This window comes from Malus domestica, chromosome 04 (assembly GCF_042453785.1).
Source record: "Malus domestica chromosome 04, GDT2T_hap1".
NCBI classification, from domain to species: domain Eukaryota; kingdom Viridiplantae; phylum Streptophyta; class Magnoliopsida; order Rosales; family Rosaceae; genus Malus; species Malus domestica.
In genome coordinates, this window is record NC_091664.1 from 17,731,630 (window position 1) to 17,755,262 (window position 23,633).

General features: G+C 37.0%; 3 protein-coding genes and 1 long non-coding RNA gene across 4 annotated transcripts; 1 reads left to right on the forward strand and 3 right to left on the reverse strand.

Annotated features, from left to right (window-relative positions):
- Positions 1 to 2,656: 2,656 nt before the first annotated feature.
- On the forward strand, positions 2,657 to 3,447 carry LOC139195028 (uncharacterized). The gene is made up of 2 exons (XM_070820206.1): positions 2,657 to 2,945; positions 3,191 to 3,447. Exons 1-2 carry the CDS (start codon positions 2,657 to 2,659, stop codon positions 3,445 to 3,447), a joined length of 546 nt encoding a protein of 181 aa, XP_070676307.1.
- A 4,019-nt stretch (positions 3,448 to 7,466) lies between these two features.
- LOC139195162 (uncharacterized) lies at positions 7,467 to 9,044 on the reverse strand. Its single transcript, XR_011579794.1, has 4 exons — positions 8,801 to 9,044; positions 8,321 to 8,412; positions 8,138 to 8,214; positions 7,467 to 8,054 (listed from the first exon to the last, which is right to left on the reverse strand). It is a non-coding gene; the product is annotated as an uncharacterized lncRNA (long non-coding RNA).
- A 3,377-nt stretch (positions 9,045 to 12,421) lies between these two features.
- On the reverse strand, positions 12,422 to 19,394 carry LOC139195029 (uncharacterized). Its single transcript, XM_070820207.1, has 7 exons — positions 18,767 to 19,394; positions 18,564 to 18,694; positions 18,421 to 18,496; positions 17,919 to 18,337; positions 13,419 to 13,533; positions 12,981 to 13,070; positions 12,422 to 12,672 (listed from the first exon to the last, which is right to left on the reverse strand). Exons 1-7 carry the CDS (start codon positions 19,332 to 19,334, stop codon positions 12,422 to 12,424), a joined length of 1,650 nt encoding a protein of 549 aa, XP_070676308.1. The 5' UTR covers positions 19,335 to 19,394.
- Positions 19,395 to 22,373: 2,979 nt separating this feature from the next.
- LOC139195030 (zinc finger BED domain-containing protein DAYSLEEPER-like) lies at positions 22,374 to 23,050 on the reverse strand. The gene is made up of 2 exons (XM_070820208.1): positions 22,501 to 23,050; positions 22,374 to 22,417 (listed from the first exon to the last, which is right to left on the reverse strand). The coding sequence occupies exons 1-2, from the start codon at positions 23,048 to 23,050 to the stop codon at positions 22,374 to 22,376; spliced, it is 594 nt and encodes a 197-aa protein (XP_070676309.1).
- Positions 23,051 to 23,633: the final 583 nt, after the last annotated feature.

Sequence of the window (23,633 nt, forward strand, 5' to 3'; positions counted from 1 at the left end):
CGACCAACACGCAAACGTTGAAGCTCATCCACTTCCTTCTTCAAACTTTCGTTGATCTTCGTTACACCTTAAAGTTCCAACATTTGGGGTTCAAGCCTATCGACGATTCTATTGAAGTGGATCATTAAATTATAAGCAACAATCAACTCTTCATCCTTTGCATAAGAACCGAAACGAAGCTTAGAAACTGCAAACTCAAGATCTTGAATTTGAGGTATATAACATCCAATCTCCTTCTATGCACTTTCATACTTAACTTGGATCGCGTCAAACCTAGTCTTCAAGTCAACAATTTTGTGGCGAGGAATAAATATTAGACCTCTTCAAAGTAACAAGCTCATAATCTAACCTCTTGATCTCTTCGACTGAGGAATAAGCTTCAGCTGCCATAGTCTTCGCCACCTCCTTGGCAGACTTGCTATATATGCATCATAGCAAGCAGAGCAATCCTTCTATATTAAGTCGTATGCTTCGCAAAGGAACTTGGGCAAACAACCTTTCTACCGCCATCAACAAACTTGGCACAAGCGTCCATGTCTTCAAGCAGATTAAGTTTCAAAAGCACATGGATCTTAGCAGTCTCCCTAGAAGTAGGCTTAGCGGATTTCTCACAGTTGCCCACGCGAGCGGTCTCTTCTTTCTCAACTGGCGAGTCAGTCTCTGCAGCAGACGGAGTGGGCCTTAGCGCCACTTTAGCACCAGAGTCCACCTTAACGTTCTTCATAATAGCAAGCCCCTCTAAAAGTGAACTTAAATAGAATTTGAGAGAAATTTATTTCCTTTTTCTAGAAAGATCTAATCTCCTATTAAAGAGGGAATTTACATCAAACAAGGAAGCAGTCTTATGTTTCATAAAGCAAGATATCTCTACACCTGCTGCCATTTCCTACGAGCAGCCCAACAAAGTGTAGGGGCATTTGTGGAGCCAAAAATAATCAAAAGGCGACACGTGGATTTTGGATGAAAGAGGACAAAAATACCCTTGAGAAATATCGGAACTCCTACGAGCGAGCAGCAGGTAATCATCCATCAACCAAGTCAAAAGTGCCCAAAATAGGTAACCAATTCAAAGATATTCCCATCCATCCTCATCCTATATTTTCCACATAAATCACATAACCCCCAAAATACTTATTCCAAAAATGTGTTGATTAACCAATTAATGGATTAATTGCCTTATTAATCCATTAAATCACACATTAAACCATAAGTTACACCCTAAAAAACATCCAAGGGCCGGCCACCCTCTCCTATAAAAACCCCATTTTCTTCTCCAAAATAGACTTCCAACTCTGGTTAAAATTCTCTAGAATTCTCAAACACTTTTTCTCTCTAAATTCTAACTTTGGCATCAGAGGTTCTTCGGCCAAAGCCTCCCCCCCGCCCCACATTCATCGTGGGCGCATGAGGCTCTTGGCCTTGACCTAAGGTGTTAATTGTTTTGTAGGTGCAATTTTGTCCAAGATCAAGGAGGAAGAAATTTGCATCCACAGGCCGCAGCAGCGCCACAAATCAAATAAGAATCCGTTAACTTTTAAACCTAAAGAAAAGTGGGTAGAAGATCAGTAGGATTTATAAGATCGTAACCATCAAACCTTACGCATTAAACTGGAAGTTGAAACCCTAATATGTGCATAAGTAATAAATATACATGTACTAACCCTAATGACAATAATGCTTGATAGATAAACTTGTTGATGTGTAAATGTATTTCTTGTGTTTATTATTTCATATGGAAATTGTAGGATTTAATGTGAGTCATTGGATTATATTCCATATGGCATCTTAGATTAGATTGTATTAAGTCATAGCTCATGACAAGTGTCAACATCTTACATGATGACTTAAGAATGGATGGTTGTGATTGTTTTTGTAATGATGAGAGAGAGTGAGTTTGTTACTCTTCTCTAACGGTCATGTATTCTCTCCGAGCTCCTTACTTAAGCGAGTAGAATCCAATGAAGATTTCTCACACCTTAATGCTTCCATGACTTTCTGATTTTCTCTCTGCACATTTTTGATTTCATATACACTATTCCATAGAATCAACTCAATCCAGAATTCAAACACTATCATGGCCTTAGAGCCAGGTTCGATCTCGATCTGGGCATGAATCTGTGATGTGTTTGGCAACAAAAAAAACGCGGAAGAAAATCGAGTCTTGTTGCGACTGAAGAAAATTCTAAAAGTTTCTAGGCTACTCGATAACAAGTCTAATAAGGCTAGATCGAGTGGTGCTGGTCTTCGAGCACCGGTTTTCAATGGAGAAAACTTTGATTTCTAGCGAATAAAGATAAAGACCATATTCAGATCTCATGATCTTTAGGATATGGTTAAGAAGGGGTACAGTCGTCCAACAAAGAGAGAAGAAAAGCTCACTGCAAACGAGCTTAAGCTTCTAAAGAAGAACATAGTCAAGGATGCTAAGGCTTTCAACATCATTCAAGGAGTTGTGTTAGATAAAATTTTCCTAAGAATAACCATACTAGAGATGACAAAAGAAGCATAGGATGTACTGAAGCAAAAGTTTGTTGGAGACAAACAGGTAAGATCTGTGCAACTTCAAAGTTTAAGGCATGATTTTGAATATACTCGAATGGGTAAGCATGAGACATTCTCTGTGTATCTTGTGCGATTACTTGATATTTTTACACAAATGAAGAGTTATGGTGAAGATATTGGAAATCAAAGAATTGTGCAAAAGTTATTGATTAACCTTCCTAAATCCAATGATAGTATTGTGGCTGTGATTGAAAATACTAAGGATTTGGAGACTGTTGATGTGCAGGATGTTGTAGCTACTCTAAAAGGGTATGAACAACGAATTGAGAGGCATTATGAAAATATTAGTGATAAGGCATTTCCTAGTTTGAGTATAGCTCCCAAGAAGAACAATTATAATGCTAATCATAACTTCAAACCAACAAAGAATTGGAGGACAAAAGGTAAGAAGTGGGATAACAAACATGTGCACCAACAAGGAAACTTTGTTGGAACTTCATATGGAGCCAAGAACCCTTGCAAATATTGTGACAAATTGCATTTTGGAGAATGTTGGTTATGGGGAAACCAAGGTGCCACAACTGTGATAAGCCAAGCCATTTTGCCAAGGATTGTAAGTCTAAGAAAGCTACTCAACATGTGAATTATGCTGGCCAAGTGGAGAACACTCCAACAATGTTCTATGTAGGTATGTCAGCTACTGTGAAGAAGGGTGAAGACATTTGGTATGTTGACAATGGATGTAGTAATCGCATGACAGGGAGAGAAAATCTCTCAGTGAATATTGATAAGAGTGTCAATGCCAAAGTTGAAACGGGCACATGGAAATTGGTTGATATGGTTGGAAATGGTGATTTACTGGTTGAAACTAAACAAGGTAAAAGGTACATAAAAGAGACAATGTTGGTACCTGGTTTGAAGGAGAATTTGTTGAGAGTAGGATAGATGATGGAGCATCGGTACTACCATGTATTTGGGGGAATTGAAGTCAGAATCTATGATGATTTCACATGTTCTAACTTAGTTGTTAAAATCCCTATGAAAGGAAATAGAAGCTTTCCTCTAAAGTTGCAACCAGGGATTCAAATAGTCATGAAAGCTAATGTTGGGCAAGCTGCTGAGATATGATATAGAAGACTAGGGCATTTAAACATGAGTGCTCTAATGCAGCTACAAGAGCATGAAAGGGTAACTGGATTACCTGAGTTGAAAGTGAACACCACAATGTGTGAGGGATGTGCACTTGGCAAGCATTGCAGACATGTTTTTCCCAAGGAAACAAATTGGAGAGTCGTTTTACCACTTGAGTTGATTGACACTGATATTTGTGGACCTATGCAAACATTTACCAAAGCTAGAAACAAGTACTTAATTACTTTCATAGATGATTGTACCAAAATGGGATGGGTTTACTTTATGAGGAGTAAATCTGAGGCATTTGGTGTCTTCAAGAGATTCAAAGCAATTGTTGAGCTACAAAGTGGGTACAAACTGAAGAAATTAAGAAGTGACAGAGGTGGAGAGTACACTTTTCTTGAATTCTCTCAATCTTGTGAAGATCTTGGCTTGGAAAGACAACTTACAGTGGCCTATTCTCCTCAACAGAATGGTGTTGCAAAGAGGAGAAATAGGACCATTGTAGAAATGGCTAAATGCATGATGTTGGATAAAGGTATTCTATTTGAGTTTTAGGCAGAAGCAGTTAACACTGCAGTCTATATTCTCAATAGATGCCTTACCAAAGCCCTGAATAAGAAGACTCCATTTAAAGCCTATAGTGGAAGGAAGCCTGGAGTGAAACACTTAAGGGTGTTTGGATCCCTATGTTATGCACAAGTTCCATCATAGATGAAATAGAAATTGGATGCAATAAGTGTCAAATGTGTATTTCTTGGTTATGGAACCTGTGAAAAGGGTTACAAGTTGTATAATCCTGAAACTAAGAAAATGATTATCTCTAGAGATGTGATTTTCGATGAGAATGCTAGTTGGGATTGGAAATCTTGTGCTGAGGATAATGTGACTATTGCAGTTGCTAATGGAGTACATGAAGATGAATGAAGCCTTGTTGAGACTGAAGAGAATGATGGAGATGTGGAATTCTCAGAGTCATTGCAAAATCCACGTGATCAAGCTATTGCTTATTCTCTAAGTTAAGGAGAACAAGTGATACACATTGGTTCACAAGAGTATAATCATACCCCTTTCAAGTTTAGAAGCCTAAATGAAGTATATGAAAGGTGTAATTTCTATGTGGTGGAACCTAAATGTTTTGAAGATGCATCATGGAGATAGGCTATGTCCACAGAGATTGAAATGATAAAAAAGAATGATACCTAGGAGTTAGTTAATAGGCCATTTGATAAACCAGTGATTGGTGTCAAATGGATCTATAAGACAAAACTAAACCTTGATGGCTCAGTGCAGAAGAACAAGGCAAGGTTAGTAGCAAATGGCTACTTTCAAAAGCCTAGGGTTGATTTTAATGAAACCCTTGCACCAATAGCAAGGCTTGATACCATTAGAAACTTAATTGCATTGGCAGCTCAAAAAGAATGGAAACTGTTCTAATTGGATGTCAAATCTGCATTTCTAAATGGTACATTACATGAGGAGGTATATGTTGATCAACCACAGGTTTACAGACTGAAAAAGGCCTTACATGGTCTGAAACAAGCTCCAGAGCTTGGTATGATGAAATAAATACTTATTTCAACAAGTCTAGATTTAAGAAAAACCAAAGCAAAGTCACTTTATATACCAAATTCAGTGATACATGTGTTCTTATTGTGTCTCTGTATGTAGATGATATTATCTACACAGGGAGCTCTAATGAAATGATTCAAGAGTTTAAGATGGCCATGATGAAACAGTATGAGATGTTAGACTTGGGATTGCTGCATCATTTCCTTGGCTTGGGTATAATTCAGACTGAGAAGGGCATATTCATTCATAAGAAGAACTATGCCAAGTCTTTGCTTGAAAAGTTTGGTCTAAAGGACTGTAAAGCTGTGAAAACTCCACTTGCAATCAATGAGAAGCTATTTAAGGATGATCGAAGTGAAGAAGCTGATGAAGGTTTGTATAGGAAAATGGTTGGTAGTTTGTTATACCGAACAACTACTAGACCATATTTGATGTATGCATCTTATTTATTAGCAAGATTTATGCACAAGCTTACTAGAAAACACATGGGGCTAGCTAAAAAGGTCCTAAGATATGTACTAGAGACACTGGATTTTGGAATTGCGTATGAGTAAGGTAAATGAGCTATGTTAATAGGCTATTGTGATAGTGACTGGGCAAGGAGTGAAGATGATACGAATAGTACTTTGGGCTATGCATTTAGTTTTGACTCAGGGATATTCTCTTGGGCTTCTGTTAAGCAATACAATGTAGCTTTATCCACTACAAAAGTTGAATATGTAAATGCTGTAGAAGCTACAACACAAGCAATGTGGCTGAGGTTCGTGCTATATGATTTTGGAGAGGAACAAATAGAGGCTACACCCTTGCTATGTGACAATACATCTGATATAGCCATGTCCAAGAATCCAGTGTTCCATCACAAAACTAGACATATCAACATAAGGTATCATTTTATAAGAAATGCGATTCAAGGTGGCATAATTGAACTCAAGTATTGCAAAACAGAAGAGCAATTGGTAGACATCTTTACCAAGACTCTAGCTAAGGATCAGTTTGAGTACTTGAGAGCTGCACGTGGAGTGAAATCAGCAAAACATTTAGAAGAGAGTGTTGATGTGTAAATGTATTTGCTATGTTTATTATTTCATATGGAAATTGTAGGATTTAATGTGAACCATTAGATCATATTCCATATGGCATCTTAGATTAGATTGTATTGAGTCATAGCTCGTGATATGTGTAAGCATCTTACATGATGACTTAAGAATGGATGGTTGTGATTGTTTTTGTAATGATGAGAGAGAGTTTACTCTTCTCTAACGGTCATATATTCTCTCCGAGCTCCTTACTTGAGCGAGTATAATCCAATGAAGATTTCTCAGACCTTGAAGCTTCCATGACTCTTTGATTTTCTCTCTGCACATTTTTGATTTCATATACACTATTCCATATAATCAACTCAATCCAGAATTCAAGCACTATCAAAACTAACCAGCATTTGACGCCATAGAGATCATTGCAACAATACAACCTTTCTCTCTCTTGTGTTATTAAAAGTATTACCAAACTCTCAATGGGACGAGTATATGTCGAAATCTGAAATGGTAATGTTTTTCACACCGAGAGAATGGACCATATCACTATATATATATACACTTGTAGTAGTTCCTTCCTCCTATCAATGAAGGAGTTACCATTAGTTACAACTTCAATGTAACTGTCCAATTGAAATTAGTTTCAATCTCATTAGGTTTCCGTCCAACACTTTAAGTCCGGAAACTGATTTAGTGCATAAGTTAGGCTATATTCAACATATAACTCACTTAGCTTATAACATTACACTTGTTATATGTTTGATGAAACTCACATTAAGTTTCTTACAATATCACACTACTAAATTAAACACTTTGCACGACGAGGGAGCATTTTCGCTCAAAGCATTTCCAGGTCGCACAAAACCTATGGCAACACAAAAATTATCGCGTAGAATTTGTCGTGCAAAGGTCGTGAAGAAAGACCTTGCGGGACGAAGAAGTGCACATTCGCCGTGCATCTAAATGATTGCACAACGCTTTACTACTAGTTGCGCAAAAGGTATACGATATTAGAGGGTACAAGTGTGCTTTGTGGCGAGAAATTTCTGGGGACATCTATAGTTCGTCTTGAAAATATTTGTGCGACGAAACATGTAAGATGTGTGGTTTTGCGTGACGACATATCTTAGTCGCACAAGTGTAATTTTTAATAAAAAATAAATAGAATAAAAGAAATATTATTAAAAATTATATTTCATACAATTGACAAAAGGAAAAAAATTAAAGAATAGAAAAACAATTTATTTATAATGTAAATAAAAATGTACGTATAAATACAAAGTTTAAAATGAAAGTGGAAAAAAAAAACTATGAAAAAATGAGGCATAATCTATGGGCAAGTTGTTCGGAGGTGCTTAGTAATCTTGCTGCTGGAAGGGGGTAGGGTTGGGCATGGGGTCGGAGGTCGACGGACCTGATTACTGTGTATGCTCAGGGTGGAGGGGCTCTGACGATGGTGGTGCAGAAAAATCGGGGAGACGGATCCTGGAGGAAATGAGGGCTAGTACAAGCATTGACATTTAAGACTTGTACGATGCGAGCTCACTCCTCAGGCCAGCAACTTCCGCATCAAAGCTGTCAACCTCACCCTTCGACTACGAGGATGAAGAGGCTTTGCTCTCCTGCCACCTAGTATTTCCCATCCCACGATAATATGTCCCTGGCCTCCGACCTAAAGTATGGTCCAAGTCTCTGTAAGGATGTGAAACCCTGCATACTCAAGGGGATCCACATACTCAATTGATGTGTTCGGGGGAAGCTGGGAGGCAGACTTCTGAATGACCGACTGACCCTTTTCCACCATAGTCGCTTGTGAAAAAAAACATGGATTATTAATAGCAAACAATTTGAAATAAGTATTATAAATCTTTAATGCATAAGAAATTACTTACATGAAGGGACTCAATCAACTCATCCTCGAGTCGAACATAAACGTCAGCAAGACGTCAATCTCCGAGAATTTTGAACCCTCATGAAATAGAAAAAGATAACGAAAATGTTAGTACGAAAACAAAACAAAAAATAAAAATTATTAGTGACATTTTAAAATTAGAAATGAAAGTTGTAATATATACCTTCCACCGCACCTCCATCCTATATGCCTCGAACCCGAATGGTGAAGAATAGCCTTCTTCTCCCGATTGCTCTTGTTCGCCTTCGCCTTTTTCTGTTATACACAAAATAAACTTATTAGTTGTAATATTTAAAGAAAATAAAAATATTCATAATAAACATTAGTAAACATTTAAAAAGTAAAATGAAAGAAGTTCTAATTAAAAACGTAACACATAGCCCGGCTCCTGAAAATGATCACAGAGCCAAACCCAACTATCTTCTCGATCCTTGAACTCCTTCGAGCAACCCTCCTCGAGAGCAACATGCGGATCATCAACCATCTCGAAATACTAGTGTAAGTCATTCTTCCACTGCTTGTATTGTTTGGAGAATAGCCGACTGAGGTACGCTAACATGTCGTCGTTGATGTCATTGAAATTGTATTTTGTCTGCAATGTAACAAATATTACGAAAGGCACTAAAAAGGCAACAATACTTACTGACAAATGATTGCGCATCGTATTCTTCACCTCCTCCGGTATCACCTTCCAAGGCTTCCACCACATAGGGCAATAGGAAAGCACGACGTGCCCAATGTCGTGGACCAATTTACTATGCTGCTCCACCATTGGTGCTGCCCAATGCTGCTCATCGTATCCTATTGTGATACGACCATTGGTCACCTGGGTGACCTTCACCGTCTTCAATTACCGACAAGGTCTCTGGGAGTTTTTCTTGGCTGCAAAGAAATGAAAAATTAACGGTAACCCAAAACTAATAACAAATCCTACTAAAACTTCGGCATAACCTCCCTATAATTAAAACATTCCCAAAACCCTGAAAATAACATAAAAAATATATGTATCCAACACAATGATTACAACTGTTTAATAATAGGTTCGGAACGATGACAACAACAAACAATATAAATATATATATAATAACTTTTTAATCCTTAAATGACATAACTTAACAAACTGAACCTAAAATAACAAAACTAAGTTAACATGGGAATGAGGGAGTATATTAGGATAGTATACCTGGCTGTGTACCTGAGGCATCGGTTGTGGATCCTAATGGTGACATCTGCTTTGGGGTGTGAGGGCACCAGTGAGCACGTCGGGCGTTAAGGTCATCTCTAACCAAAGATTGGCCAGATGGCTCGTTTTAGCCCTCTGGCCCTCCAAGAAATTAATATTTTAATGAATAGTGCAGGGCCATATTTCTTACCATCTCCAACCGAGGACGAAAGGGCCATAGGGCTTGTTTTGGCCCTGTCACAAAAAACCGTCTCTAATCAAGGGTCAAAGAACCATAGAGCCAAACATAATTTATTATTTAAATTTAAAAACTACAACAACTTAAATTTTAAACCTACAACTACAACAAATTAAATGTAATATAATTACATATTTAAAATAAATTGTGAAAGGAACATGCTTATGAAATGAATTACAACTACAACTACGCCCATTATAAGTGTCCCACATTGACCGTGGGAGATGAATGAGCAAGGAAACATGCTTATAAAATGAACACCCCAACTTTAACCAAATCACTTTTCTCAGCCCAAAAAATCTAAACCCATAATTAAATACTTTTTAGAAAATTTTGGCCCTAAAAAAAAAAACTTTAAAAACAATATTAAATATGACGTTAGCATGTGGCCCCACTCGAGGCTGGCTAGTTTGGGCCAGCCGGTTGGCCCTTTGGCCCTTTTTGTCCAGTAGGGCCCACGAGCCATTTGGCCTGGCCCTCGGTTGGAGACGGTTTTCGGGCTATTTTGGCCCTCTGGACTCTTCGGTTAGAGATGGCCTAACAGGTAACGCCACCAAAGAAGTCGAAGATGCTGGCGCCTGTGGTATTAGAGGACCAACTGGGTCAACCGTATTTACCGGCCTATGGTCCATCTCTGTCAGAGCAGTGGCGGCAGTATTAGGTGTTGTTGTCGGACGAGGTGTAGAAGTTATTGCCTTCCGGATTCTAATGAGTCGTGACATCTACAAAATTGGAAATAAATTTGTTAGATTACAAAGATTAAAATTATTGTACACATGCATAATAATTTGTACTTAAATTTAAAACGAAATTTAAAAACCCAAATTTAAAAACCCAAATTCTAAACCCAATTCAAATTTGGCAGAAATAAAAATTAAAACTGCATCTACTATGCATGAATCATATAACCAATATCTGCTTGGTGATATAATATGTGGGTTAATGTCTTTCACCCAAAACCTAACCCTATTATACTGCAATAAAAGGGCAGGTATGTAAAGATAGAAACAAAAAAGTACTCTAGACACAAAATTGGCCAAAACTATACCGACAAGCTGCACGTTCATGTCAATTCTGGGCAATAATTATACGCTTGAGTTAAACAAGGGCAATGATATTTATGCAAAAGGAAAGGAATGATTAACAACCAAAAATAAAACATGGAATCTATGCGATTTTACGTTTTTCTCGACAAGGCCACAGCCTAGAGGACATGCAATAGTCCCCAACCAAAGGTATAACCGATTGCTTTGAGGCAGCAGCTACATTATTTAAAAGGAAAAACAAGGAGTAGGATCATGTGGGTTCTATCTAAGGGAATATTGTTTGGAGTCCTACTTTTATATGTAGAAAATTATTCACTTATCAGTATTTACAAACAACAGTTTGATTATATTTATGCGTAAGGATTCGGGTACATATTTGTTAACATATATTAGGATTCGGGTGCATTATTAGGTTCTTTTTAACATATATTTGAAACGTGCTGGGTTTAGGGTCCACAAGAACATCATGACAAAGGACAGTTCAATCAAAATTGTGGATTATGGTTTCCAAGACGAGTGGCCTTCATTCCTTTAGTGATTGTATGCATTATTGGATTAATTTTGTGCTTAAAGACCTAATAAAATATATGTTAAAAAGAACCTAATAAGTTTTTTTTTAACATATATTAGGATTCAGGTGCAGATTCTATAAAATGAAATGACCTAAAAAGAACCTAGTAAGTTTTTTTTTTGGTCGAATTGTAGAGAACATTGATAAAATGGAGTCTAATACGAATAGATAACATATACATAGCCCTAAAGAGCGATATTAACAGTGAAATATATTTAGAAAAGAGCAATATTAACAATGCAATATATTTAGAAAATAGTGATTAGCACCAAAAAACACTTTGTCTGTATGTAGGACTCAAGACTTTCGATAGATAGAGGAGCACCCTAAATCTATTTATGTTCTTCAAATTAAAAAACCCCACAACCCTAATTCTAACCCTTTACTTGAAATTAAAAAACCCCTAATTTAAGACCCTAATCTAACCCCCAATGAATCACCCTAAATCTAACCCCCAATTTAGGAACCCCAAATCTAACCCCACTGTCCTAATTGTAACCCCCAATTAAGAACCCTAGAAACTCTAATTTAAGAACCTAAATGTAACCCCCAATTTACGAACCCTAAATGTAACCCCACTGCCCTAATTCTAACCCCCAAAAAACCCTCAATCTATAAACACTAATTAACATGGTAAATAAAGAAAATTAAAAAAAATGAAAAGGAAATTACCTTTTGGAGACGAACACGCAACGACCGGAGAGAGGGACGGAGAGAGGGACAGAGAGATAGAGGAAGGAGAAAGAGGGTATCGTGTGGGGAAAAAAGAAGAAGAAGAGAGAAGTGAGGGGAGGAAGATGACACACGGGATTAAAACATAGAATCTTGCACGGCGGATGCTTTGTTGCGCAAGGTTAAAAAATTCATCGTGCAAGTTTTTTAAAATTTCCACGAAAAAAAAATGTGCCTCAATTGAATTTTTAGACACTTGCACACCGAAATCTATGTCTTCATTGTGCAAGTGTCTGAAAATTCAATCTACTCATGTAAAATTAAAATGCTTGCGCGACCAAAAATTGTTGTGCGTCACGCAATTATGTTTAAAATACTAATAAAACAAATTTATTTACAAAGTAATTCACATATAAAATGGCAATCATTCATACCATTTTTTCCAACCCTATATATAATGCATTAACCATTTAATATGTTTTACAACAAAAGTTACAAATAAATTGCATTAATCTTCATCTGAACTATAATAACTTTCACTTTCGTAGCTATCATCATTCAGTGTCCCATTTCTCATCATCGATATGTACGTCACCATCGTCGTTCGTGGGCACTGGATCATCATATCGCGGAAGATTACCGAGGTCAATTGTGATTGATTGAATCACTATTTCGATTGAAGATACTCCTTCTATCTGAAATGGTTCTTGGATAAGATTAGTATCTCGAAGTGTTTCCGCACCAATTTCCATCGAAGATTCTAGACGTTGGTCAGCAACATTGTCGATGTCGTCATCAGTAGGGTCTTATTTTGGTATAGCATACACGTTCATATGATCCATCTCTAAACAACTTTCCAACCCTTCCCAGCTTTAAGGTAATCTAGATACACAATTTGTTTTTCCATGTTTGCTAAGATGTAAGGGTTGTCATCGTACCAAGTTTTGGTATTGTTGATTGATAGTAATCCATGATCTCTTTTTACACTTCCCTGCCTATTTGGGTTTGTATCAAACCATCGACACTTAAATAGGATCACTTGGCTCCGGTCTTTGTAAAGAAATTGCACGACACTTGTTAGTTTGCCATAGAATTCAATGTGTGAACTTTCACCTTGACCTGGGACATGAACACCGATGTTTTGTGTGCATAACTTGTCATCTCGTGTAGCCGCTAAGAACTTGACGTAGCTGACATGGCAACCTGAGAACAATTCAACGCGAATCGGTCCGAACACCAAGTTATATAACTCTTCACTATACGTTGGGGAATTCGATGCTTTCAATTGATTCACCTAATATTATACAAACACTTAAATTTGTTAGTTTGAGCAGAATAATTGGTACAATATATATGTCCAAAACAAAACACTTCAAACTTACATATTCGAGAAACCAACGCAACAACAATTCACTGTGTTTCTTAGCATACAAATGTGAAGGATGTGCCTGCTTCATCATATCTTCATGCTCGTCTAGGTATGACAATATCTCATCACAATTGTTGAGTATGAACCAATGTGCTACCTCCATGTCCTCCTTGGAAAATGACTCGTCTCGTATCGGATCTCCGAATGGTCGAGCGATTTAGGCAAAACTGAAAGTTTCTCCTTTCTCACACCCTCGTCATTATTGCGAGGGGGACGATCAAAAGTTGTCTCAACATCCTTTAAATACATTCCACAAAATGTAAGCACTTCATATGCCACCTAAGCTTGTATAATTGATCATTTGGGCTTCGCTTTGTTTCGTACACTTTTCTTCAAGTCTCTTTGAGAAGCTTGCCAAAATAAAACGATACAATACAAAATTTACTAATTGTAAGATATTGATTAATAAAAATGACAATGATTATATACCTTTCTATTGGATACATCCATCGAAATTTGATTGGTCCATCAAGTAATGCCTCATCCGGTAAGCGAACCATCATATGGATCATACTTGTGAAGAAAGTTGGAGGAAATATCATCCCAAAATTGCATAGAACTTGCACAATGTCATGGCGCAACTGATTAACGTATGTCTTTCGTAACGATCTTGACGTTAATTGCATAAAAAAAAACTAGACAACAACATGATTGGTTTCACTACATCAGCTGGCAAAAGATGTTGAATACCAACAGAAAGTAGGCGTTGCAGAACCACATGGCAGTCATGACTCTTTAGGCTAGATAATTTACCCCATCAACATTCACGCAATGCACGATATTTGAAGCATAGCCATCGAGAAACTTTACAAACAATAAAAACTTTAAAAAAAATTTTGTCATTCGGTTTCATGGAAAAAAACGCAAGATCCCTTTTGGCTTTATCACTGTCCCTATTCATCCATAAACCACATTGTATTTCCATTTGTTCCAAATCAAGGCGAGCTTTGATCGTGTCCTTTGTCTTGCCCTCAATATCTAGATTGTGCCAACTAATGTGTCAAATACATTTTTCTCAACATACATAACATCGAGGTTGTGTCTTAATTTTATTACGATCTCTCTTACCCTCCTTCGGTTGAAGATGGCCTAAGGTGCCACTGGACTGTTGGACACATGTCAACATCAAGATACATCACTCAATACAACCAGGATCTTTACCACGTGGCTTTGTTTTTCCTTTTCTTCCTTCTATTCATGATCCAAATTTTGAAAACCAACCAAAATTTGAATTATGAATAGAATTTTAACCAACCTTCATAATTTATTATCATTCTAACGAAAATTTGACATAAAACTACTAAAATACCATTTTTAACTAAAATAATTGCAAAACTATGCAGTTTTTTCCCTTAGAAAAATACCTACATTCGTAGGCATTTGACATCAGAAGCTCCAAACTGCTTTAATGGGGTTACTCTTACACTGCACTGCAGCTTCTCTCACTCCAACGGCTTTAAAACCTGTCAACACAAATAGGTCTTCCTCCAAAAACCAAAATTGGAGCTTGAAATTTTCAAATGGGTACTCGCCGTTGAGAAGAAGGAAGAAAATCATAGCTTTACATCGAAACCGGATGAGGCCACTGGGCCTTTCCCTGAATCTGTGCTACTTAGAGAGGTTGTTATTAATTTAGGCGTGAAGGTATTTTTAGGGAAATTGAACAAAATAGAAGATATAGTTTTGCAATTATTTTAGTTAAGAAAGGGCGTTGTAGTATTTTCATGTCAAATTTTGATTAGAATTATAATAAATTATAAAGATTGGTTAAAATTCTATTCATGATTCAAATTTTGGCTAGTTTTCCAAATTTCTTATTACTTAATTAATTTCCATGCTCTTTGATTTTTTGTTTTTTTTCCCAACACTGAAGCGTCGAAATGGTCTTTCTCTCTCTACCCCTTGTCTTTCTCTCTCTAGCTCGGACAGACTCCGTCCACTTCTCTCATTTTGTTCTCTCCGGTCTCTCTCTCTCCCTACCAATTTTTTAGCCCGTCAGAGTTTGTTAGAGGTGCCAATTATTCCCCACTATTTGTTTTGTAACAGAATACCAGTTAACGGAATCTCCCCCCTACCTGCCACCGCTGCTACCTTAGAGCCACCCTCATTTTTGTTTGAATTTGAATCTTCCTCTTCCGTCTGTCGCCCCAACCGCCACAACCTCTACCGTCTCACCCGCTCTCAATTATCATCAGGTACTACTCTAACTCATCTTCTCACTCTCTCCATCCATTGATTTACACACACATATATGTATAGATTACGCCAATGATATTTAGATTAATGAGCTCAGATTTTCATAATTGTTTTGAATTGCGAAAGGCCCCGATTTTTTGGGTATGCAATTGCCGCTGAGCTTGTGCATTTTATGCCTCTGTGAGTTTCTGAGGTGATGCAGTTGTTCGTGTTGTATCTGGATGCAAGCGGAGGCGGCTACGGTTGGGAAGGTTAGGCATAAAAGATTGGTGAGGGAAATGAGAGGTTGTTGGTGGCACAATACATGCATAATCATACTCTCTCCAAGCACCTCTTTCCCTGTATGTTTCTATCTCTCTTGATACCTATAAAAACTTGAATCTTGCTAATTTCCTCCAGAAGCCTCATGTCGTTGCAACATATTGTATAATGTAGTTTTGCTTTAGTCATTCTTCTAGTTGTAACTTGTAACTTAATGCAAATGCTTGCGGAAGTGAAGTGATCACTAATCGTGAGTCAGCATGTTCATCTGTGTCCAAGGACTCTCACTAGGCATTTAGCTGTAAATACAATCCTTTTTCTAGTATGAATTCTGCATAACTTACATGTAGGGATGGGCAACGGTTATGGTAGGCGGATAACCGCGGTTATCTACCTATAACCGTTTATGTTCATACCCGCATAACCGTTTACCTGTTGGGTAATTACATAAATGGTTATACCCATAACCATAACCATTTATAAATGGTTATCCATACTCATAACCGTGTAGCCATTTAACCATAACCATTTACCCGTTTTTGAACCAGTCTATCCTTTTTTTACCCATTTACCATTTTTTTGCCTGTCTACATTTTTTTTTAACAATTTGAAAATTACAAAAGAAAAATTTGTCATAATTTTCATTTTCTGACAATTAAACACCATTATAAGTACATTTTAGCATACATTTCCCTATTTTAATCATTTAAGTCCTTATATAATTCCAATAATTGAAATAATAGTTTACGAACGATTTTTTTGTGCTACACCCAAGCAAGTCTTTAATTATAATCTATATGATTAAAAATCAAAGCTTCTAAAAATAAAAAATAGTCATTATCTTGAATACTAGAATTCAAAGCTCCAAAATATTCTGAAACTAAACACTTTCGAATACGTTCAATCACAAAGCATCATCGACTCGTTGTCACCAAAAGAGGCCTACAAAAGAAATGAATAATTGAATTAGTATGCATAAATTGAATGAGTATCACCAATAACTACAAAGTAAAAAACAAAAATGAAGATTAGTTTTTACCAAGGTATTAAATATCGGTAATATCGGAAATATCGGTAGTCCGAAAACACGAAAATATCGATGGAAATATCGGGATAATATCGATATCGATAAAAATTACATGGAAACCATGGAAATTGTAAGAAAAACTTGGAAATTTTTATTGAAACTTTGCAGGATGTTTATTTAGTCAATTATCTATTAGTTTATCACAAAAAATTGGAAGGAAATGCATTGCATGATGGATTTAACATTATCAAGTTGATTATATAGCGAGCTGACAAACATTGTGAGTGTAGAAAATATGTAATAATTAATGAAAGAAGTCTAAACACACCATAATCATTTATATATAATGAATTAGTACAATATTTTACACTTTATACATTGCATGGTAAGATACATGAGTGACTTAGTACCACATAAAGTTCCTATGAGGTTCATATTTTTCACTATCTTCATCATCTCTATGTGTAGAGTAAGTGTATTGTGAAGAGTAGTTATCAAATGATAAATCCCCAAAATAGTTTTGCATGTAATTGTTAACATGCCACCCATATGGATCTGAGATTGGTTGACCTTGTCCATAAGCAAAATCATTTGAAGATTGAGTCTCGGATTGTTTCCATGAGTCGCTCGATTCCATCCCAACAGGATTGGGATATGAAGGGTAGGGAAATGATTGGTTATGAGTATAACCATAGTTACTAAATCCAACAGAGTCCGAAGTTATAGATAACGAGTCATCTTCTTGACTTGACAAAATCCCCTTGCCTCTTTCTTTACGAGTATAGTCCTTCCCTATAGCACCAATTCCTGGTCATGCCCGCCTACTGCCATGGTCATCATCCTGTGTTGCATGCGTGAAGTTTGCCTCACCAGTGAAGGGGCTCATAAATCCAGGAGGTGGTCCAACATAGTTTCCATATCCACCACCACTACCTCCAGCTCCACTACCTCCAGCTTCACTATATCCTTCATCATTCCCACCTCCGGTGGTAGGTGAGTCTGCTGATCTTGTACTAGAGCTATCATTAGTATCAGCACGATGTTGTGGTTGTGTAGGATTGGAAGAAGGTGGAATTCCAGTGTTTCTTGGTCTTGGGCGCAAAAGTTCTTCCAAAGAGTCAGCGCTGCTAGATCCCACCTCCTCCTCTAATACTCTTTCTACATTTATCCCTTCATTACGTGCTTCTTCAGCAACTCTGGGAGTTGGGTTGTCTTCATTATCATCTAAATGAAGAGGTCTAATCCATTGATAAAGTTGGTTACCCTCTGTATCATCATCTTCTTCACCAACAATATCAAACACATCTAGTGGGTCACCACGGTCGACATGATCTATTTCTGCTTCCTTATCTCGAATTTGAAGCTTCATGTTGTAGTAGCAATAAACTAATTTTTCCAACCTACTATGAGCCAACCTATTTCTTTGCTTTGTGTGTATGAGTGCAAATGTGCTCCAATTTCTTTCACAAGCAGATGAGGAAGCTGTTTGTGATAATACTTTGATTGCTAACTTTCTCACAGTTGGTGCATCGGTCCCATACATGATCCACCATTCAGCTACAATGAAAAACAATGTTGATAAGCCTAATAACTCTAACAAATTCTATTATAAACTTATAGTGAAATATGTTTACACTCACTAGGAGACATTGTTGTTCGAGCAGCAATTGATGTTGGTTCTCCAAAAGTTCTTCTTGCATCTTTAAACCATGTTAGCTGAATTCAATAAATCGTGTTAGTTTAATCCAACAAAGTAATTATTATAATTTAAGTAATTGTGTACCTCATTTCCAAATTGGCCAACTGCTGGTGATGCAGGGTCTAATTTAGAGTATACATTATGTACAGCACGTATAAGGGTACCATCATCTCCAACACCGAGTCTGTATTGGTATCGAGGATTCAAATAATATGCTGTTCAAAGAAACACATACTCTAATAAGAGAAATAATACTTATGCAACTAAAGAAATGACATAATTTATACCTGCTGCATGCAAATCGTGGTATAATGTTTTATACCATCGGTCTTCAATTATCTTTATGACCCACCTTGCACCATGTTTTCTTTCCAATTCATCCTTCACTACACGCATCAATTCATATACTGCCCCCATAGTAGGATACACTTCTGTGTCAACAATCCGTAAAACCTTGTAAAGAGGTTCAAACACTTGGCACACATGTTCTGATTGAGTCCAAAAAGCATGATCAAGCACTATACTTTCCACCATACGACTAGCATTTGAGCGGCTGAAATTGTGGTTGGCCCAATCGTCACTAGTGAATAGTTGCTTCAACCCTGCTTTCTTCTTAAGTAGGCTGTCTAATGCAATATAGTTGGTGGCGAATCGAGTGGTAGCTGGACGAATAATTTCTCCTTTGCAAAATTCACGCATCTTTGCCAACAACCAACCGTGATTGTAAATATAATTTGTGATCGTTCTAGCTCTTTTGACCACAGTAGCAACATTCTCTCTCTTCCCCATTGCCTCAAACATGAGATCAATACAATGTGTTGCACATGATGTCCAAAACACATTATGATGCTTCATTAACTGTTTTCCAGCTTTGACAAATGCAGAACCATTGTCGGTCACGACTTGGACAACATTATGCTCTCCCACCTCCATGATTACATCCCTCAATAATTTGTAAATATACTTGTAGTTATTTATATGGTCTGAAGCATCAACAGACTTCAAAAAAAATTTCTTTCCCTTGGAGTATACCATGAAGTTTATGATAGACAATCTGGTCGAGCCGGTCCATCCGTCACACATGATTGTGCAACCATTAGTTTCCCACTTTGACCTCAACTTGTTAACATACTCGCCAATGTCTTTATACTCCATATCCAAATATTTGTTTCTTATCTCATAAGGAGTCGGAGGTTGTACTCCAACACCGGCCTGTTGACATCCCACTACCATATTTTTGAAATGATGTGATGATGCTTTCTCAGCAGGGACATTTTCATAGATAAAGAACTTGCTAATTAGACGCCCCATTCCCTCCTTCACATTACCTCCAGTGAAATAACTCCAAACACTCTTTTGACGTGCTTTGGATGACTTATATAAACTTGGGGCTATTGGTGGTGTTGGTTGTGATTCTCTAAGATTGCCTCCCTGTCTCATTTGTGCACCACCACTTGTCCTGGAACCTTGTGCTTTATTAGGAATTTTATGAAGGTGTTCTCTTTCCTATGCTGACTGTTTAGAGGCACGTAATGCTTGTTTCAAACTGCGTCGTTCTTCAGGTCCCATGTCATCATCACATTCGTCCTTATTGTCATCATCATCACTGTCAACCGCTTGGCCATAGACTTCTCCCTGTAGCCCAGCTTGAATATTTTCCATTCCATGTGTTATCTTTTCCTTCTGCTGTTTTTTATTTTTTAATAATGTGCTGATGAATGCCTTCACTTCTAGGGGGACATTATCGCATCGTTGGACATTTTTTGCTGGATCTAATCCACTAAGATGGTACTTAAGTCGTGTCACTCCGCCACTCTTCAATACCCGACCACAATATTTGCAAATTGTGCCATGTTTGTTTCGGTCTATTGGGTCTCCATGTTCCCAAGCTGGATCACGTTTAGTAACTCCACTGGACATCTTAAACGTACCTATATTTATTTTTCATGAAAATTAGACAATTATTTTTTGGCCAAAAAATATAGTAGTGAATAGTGATGACGATTATATAAGAGAACCTAAATAATAAAGTTATTCTACGGAAGAATTAAATACGAAGTAAAGAAATGATTGTAAAAATTTAAGTAATTATAAAAATAATATGGAATAATAAAATCTAATATTAATGCATAATAATCCAATTCGATAAAAAAAAATCCTAATATAAAATATAGTGATGAATAATAATCCAATTTGATAATAATCCAATTTAATAATAATCCAATTTAATGAATAATCCAATTTGATAATAATCCAATTTAATGAATAATAATCCAATTTGATTATAAAAAAAAAGGAAAACTAATGAAAAAGGCTTGAAAACTTTGAGTTTTAATGATAAGGACAAAATAAAGGGTAAAGGGTAAAGTGAATAGTACAATGATTGACTTTTTAGTGTAAAAATGTGGTTTTTCGTTAAAGTGAACAGTACCAAGTGCTTTTCGTTAAAGTTCCCTAAAAAAAACCTAATATTAATGAATAATAATCCAATTTGATAATAAACCTAATATTAATAAAATAATAAATAACATTAAACATATTAAAATTATCCTAGGGAATAATTATACAACATTACTTAATTACTTAAAAAAAATTAACATGTAATTGTTAACATTACTTAATTACTTACAAAAACTAATATGCAAGTATTAATTACTTAAAAAAATTAACATACGAGTCCACACAAAATTTTTTGTTGTTGTATAAATTACAATAATATAAATATAAGTTTGAAAACTTATTTTAAATATGGAACCCTTTGTGTTCAAGCTCTGGAATGGATCTGGAATGACTTTGAAAGGGGTAAGGGAAGAAAATGCTCTGAATGGCTCTGATACTCCACCTCTTGAAAGAATATCACAGTGGCAGCTTTGAAAGGGGTAAGGGAAGAAGAAGAAACGAAAATGCTCTGAATGGCTCTGCTCTGATACTCCACCTCTTGAAAGAATATCGGCACACGGTTTTGAATGAAACCACCATCCATGGTCTGAAATTGTACAAGTTATAATTGTAAAAGTGGTCTGAAATTGTCAAAATAATTGTAAAAGTTGTCAGGAATCCTGAGTGAGTCATATGTCCTCCTGACAGGAGGAACCCCACACACACACAACGCACGCAACCACACACGCACACAACGCACGCACACAAACATCATACACGCAGACACGGCCTCTGTCTCTCTCTCTCAATCCTTCTCGATCTCTCTTCTCCCTTCTCCCACCACACACACACTCACACAGAGATCTCTCGATCTCTCTTCTCCCTTCTCCCACACACACACCACGGCCTTCTGCTCCTCCCTCTCCTTTCTCTCTGCACCGAGACCCACATACACCTCTCCTTTCTCTCTGCATCGAGACCCACACGCACACCATCGCACCTGCTCCGGCGAGTTCTTTCAATTTCTCCGATTAGGTAAGCTTCGGGTTTTTCTTTTTATGTTCTAGATCGAAGCTTAGATGTGAAATTGAAGTTCTATCTCGTGTTTTTGCAAGGTTTTTGGGATGAAATCGACTCGGGAATAGGCACACCCATCTCCGGCGAGGCCGTGGGTGTCGACGAGCTTTCAGAACACCTCCGGCCGTTTCACGGCAAATGGACGTTATAAAAACGTTCCTCTCGTCTTCGATTTCATTTTCATACCTAGATCGGAGTCTAGGGGGCTGTTTTACAGTCGGCCGGAGCTGTAGAAGCTCCGGCGTTTGTCTCCGACTTGCACAGTTCCGAAATTTCACGATAATATCGCGATATTATCGATATTATCGTGATTTTTTGACAAAAACCCCTTGGATACCATTTAAAATATCGGTTCGGGGAAAAACCGATAATATCAACGATATATCGCCGATATTATCGGCATTTTGTTCCTTGGTTTTTACCACATTCACATCAGTATCATCCATCCAATGAAGAATCTTCAACACGAGTAGAGTTTAAATCTGGTTCAATAGTAAAAATTAAAATTAGGCTAAAATAGTAAATTTTTTAATGTATACATAATTTATATGAAATTTTACAGTACCTCGCATCTGACCCCACAACCAGTCTCGAGAACACATGAGTGCTTCCACTGTGCTTAAATGAAGTCGGCTACGGTGTGGACTAATAATCCTACCACCAGTACTAAATGAAGACTCTAAAGCTACTGTAGATACAAGAATAGCCAAAATATCTCGAGCTATCTGATGCAAAATAGGATATTTATTCCCATTTGTCTTCCACCACGACAATATATCAAAATCTTGAGTCCTAGGCAAGACTTTCTCCCCCAAATATAGGTCTAAGTCAGATTGTTCATTATTGATGGTAGAATCCATAACAAACTGGTCATAAGATGTTAAAGGATCACCAACTCTGAAATTACATGACTGTGATGGAAAATCAGTCGAAGAAGAAGATTCAGAAGACCAAAGCCCAGGTCTATGCTTCAATTCATACTCTTTGACCAAATTAACAGCCAAGTCAAAGACTTTCTCAATTTCCGATGGAGCATTCTCTTTATAAATAAGAGAAAAATAATACTCGATCAATTTCATCTTGAACCTTGGATCCAGAATAGCTGCAATTGCCATAGCACCATAATTTTATGCCAATACTTTTCAAACTTGATTGACATCTTTGTTGCCATTAACTTAATTTCAACATGGTCAGACTCAAGCCACTTACAAATTGCAATCCTAATCTGACACACATTTGGAAAATAAAGATTTGATGTGGGATACTTGATCCTAGAAAATAACTCAGTCACTTGGTGAAAGATCTCCAACTTTTCAGCAATCATGTTAGTCATCGCCCAATCTTCTTCACTTGGAACATTTTTATATGACGGCTCACACTGCTTTAAACGAGGAAATACATCTTTATATACCAATGCAGTGGTAAGCATCACATACGTCGAGTTCCACCTAGTTTTACAATCAAGGACTAACTTCCTAGAGAACTTAATTTTCATTTGTTGAGTTATCTCAATAAATTTTTCCTCTCTTTTTGCTGTCCTAGACCAATATGCATCACTATCCCTAATCACATCCAATCCATCCTTAACTATCAAATTAAGTATGTGAGCACAACAACGCATATCAAATAATTCTCCATTTAACACAAGTGAAAGCTTGCAATATGTCACTATATCCTCAATCATGGCATCATTTGTAG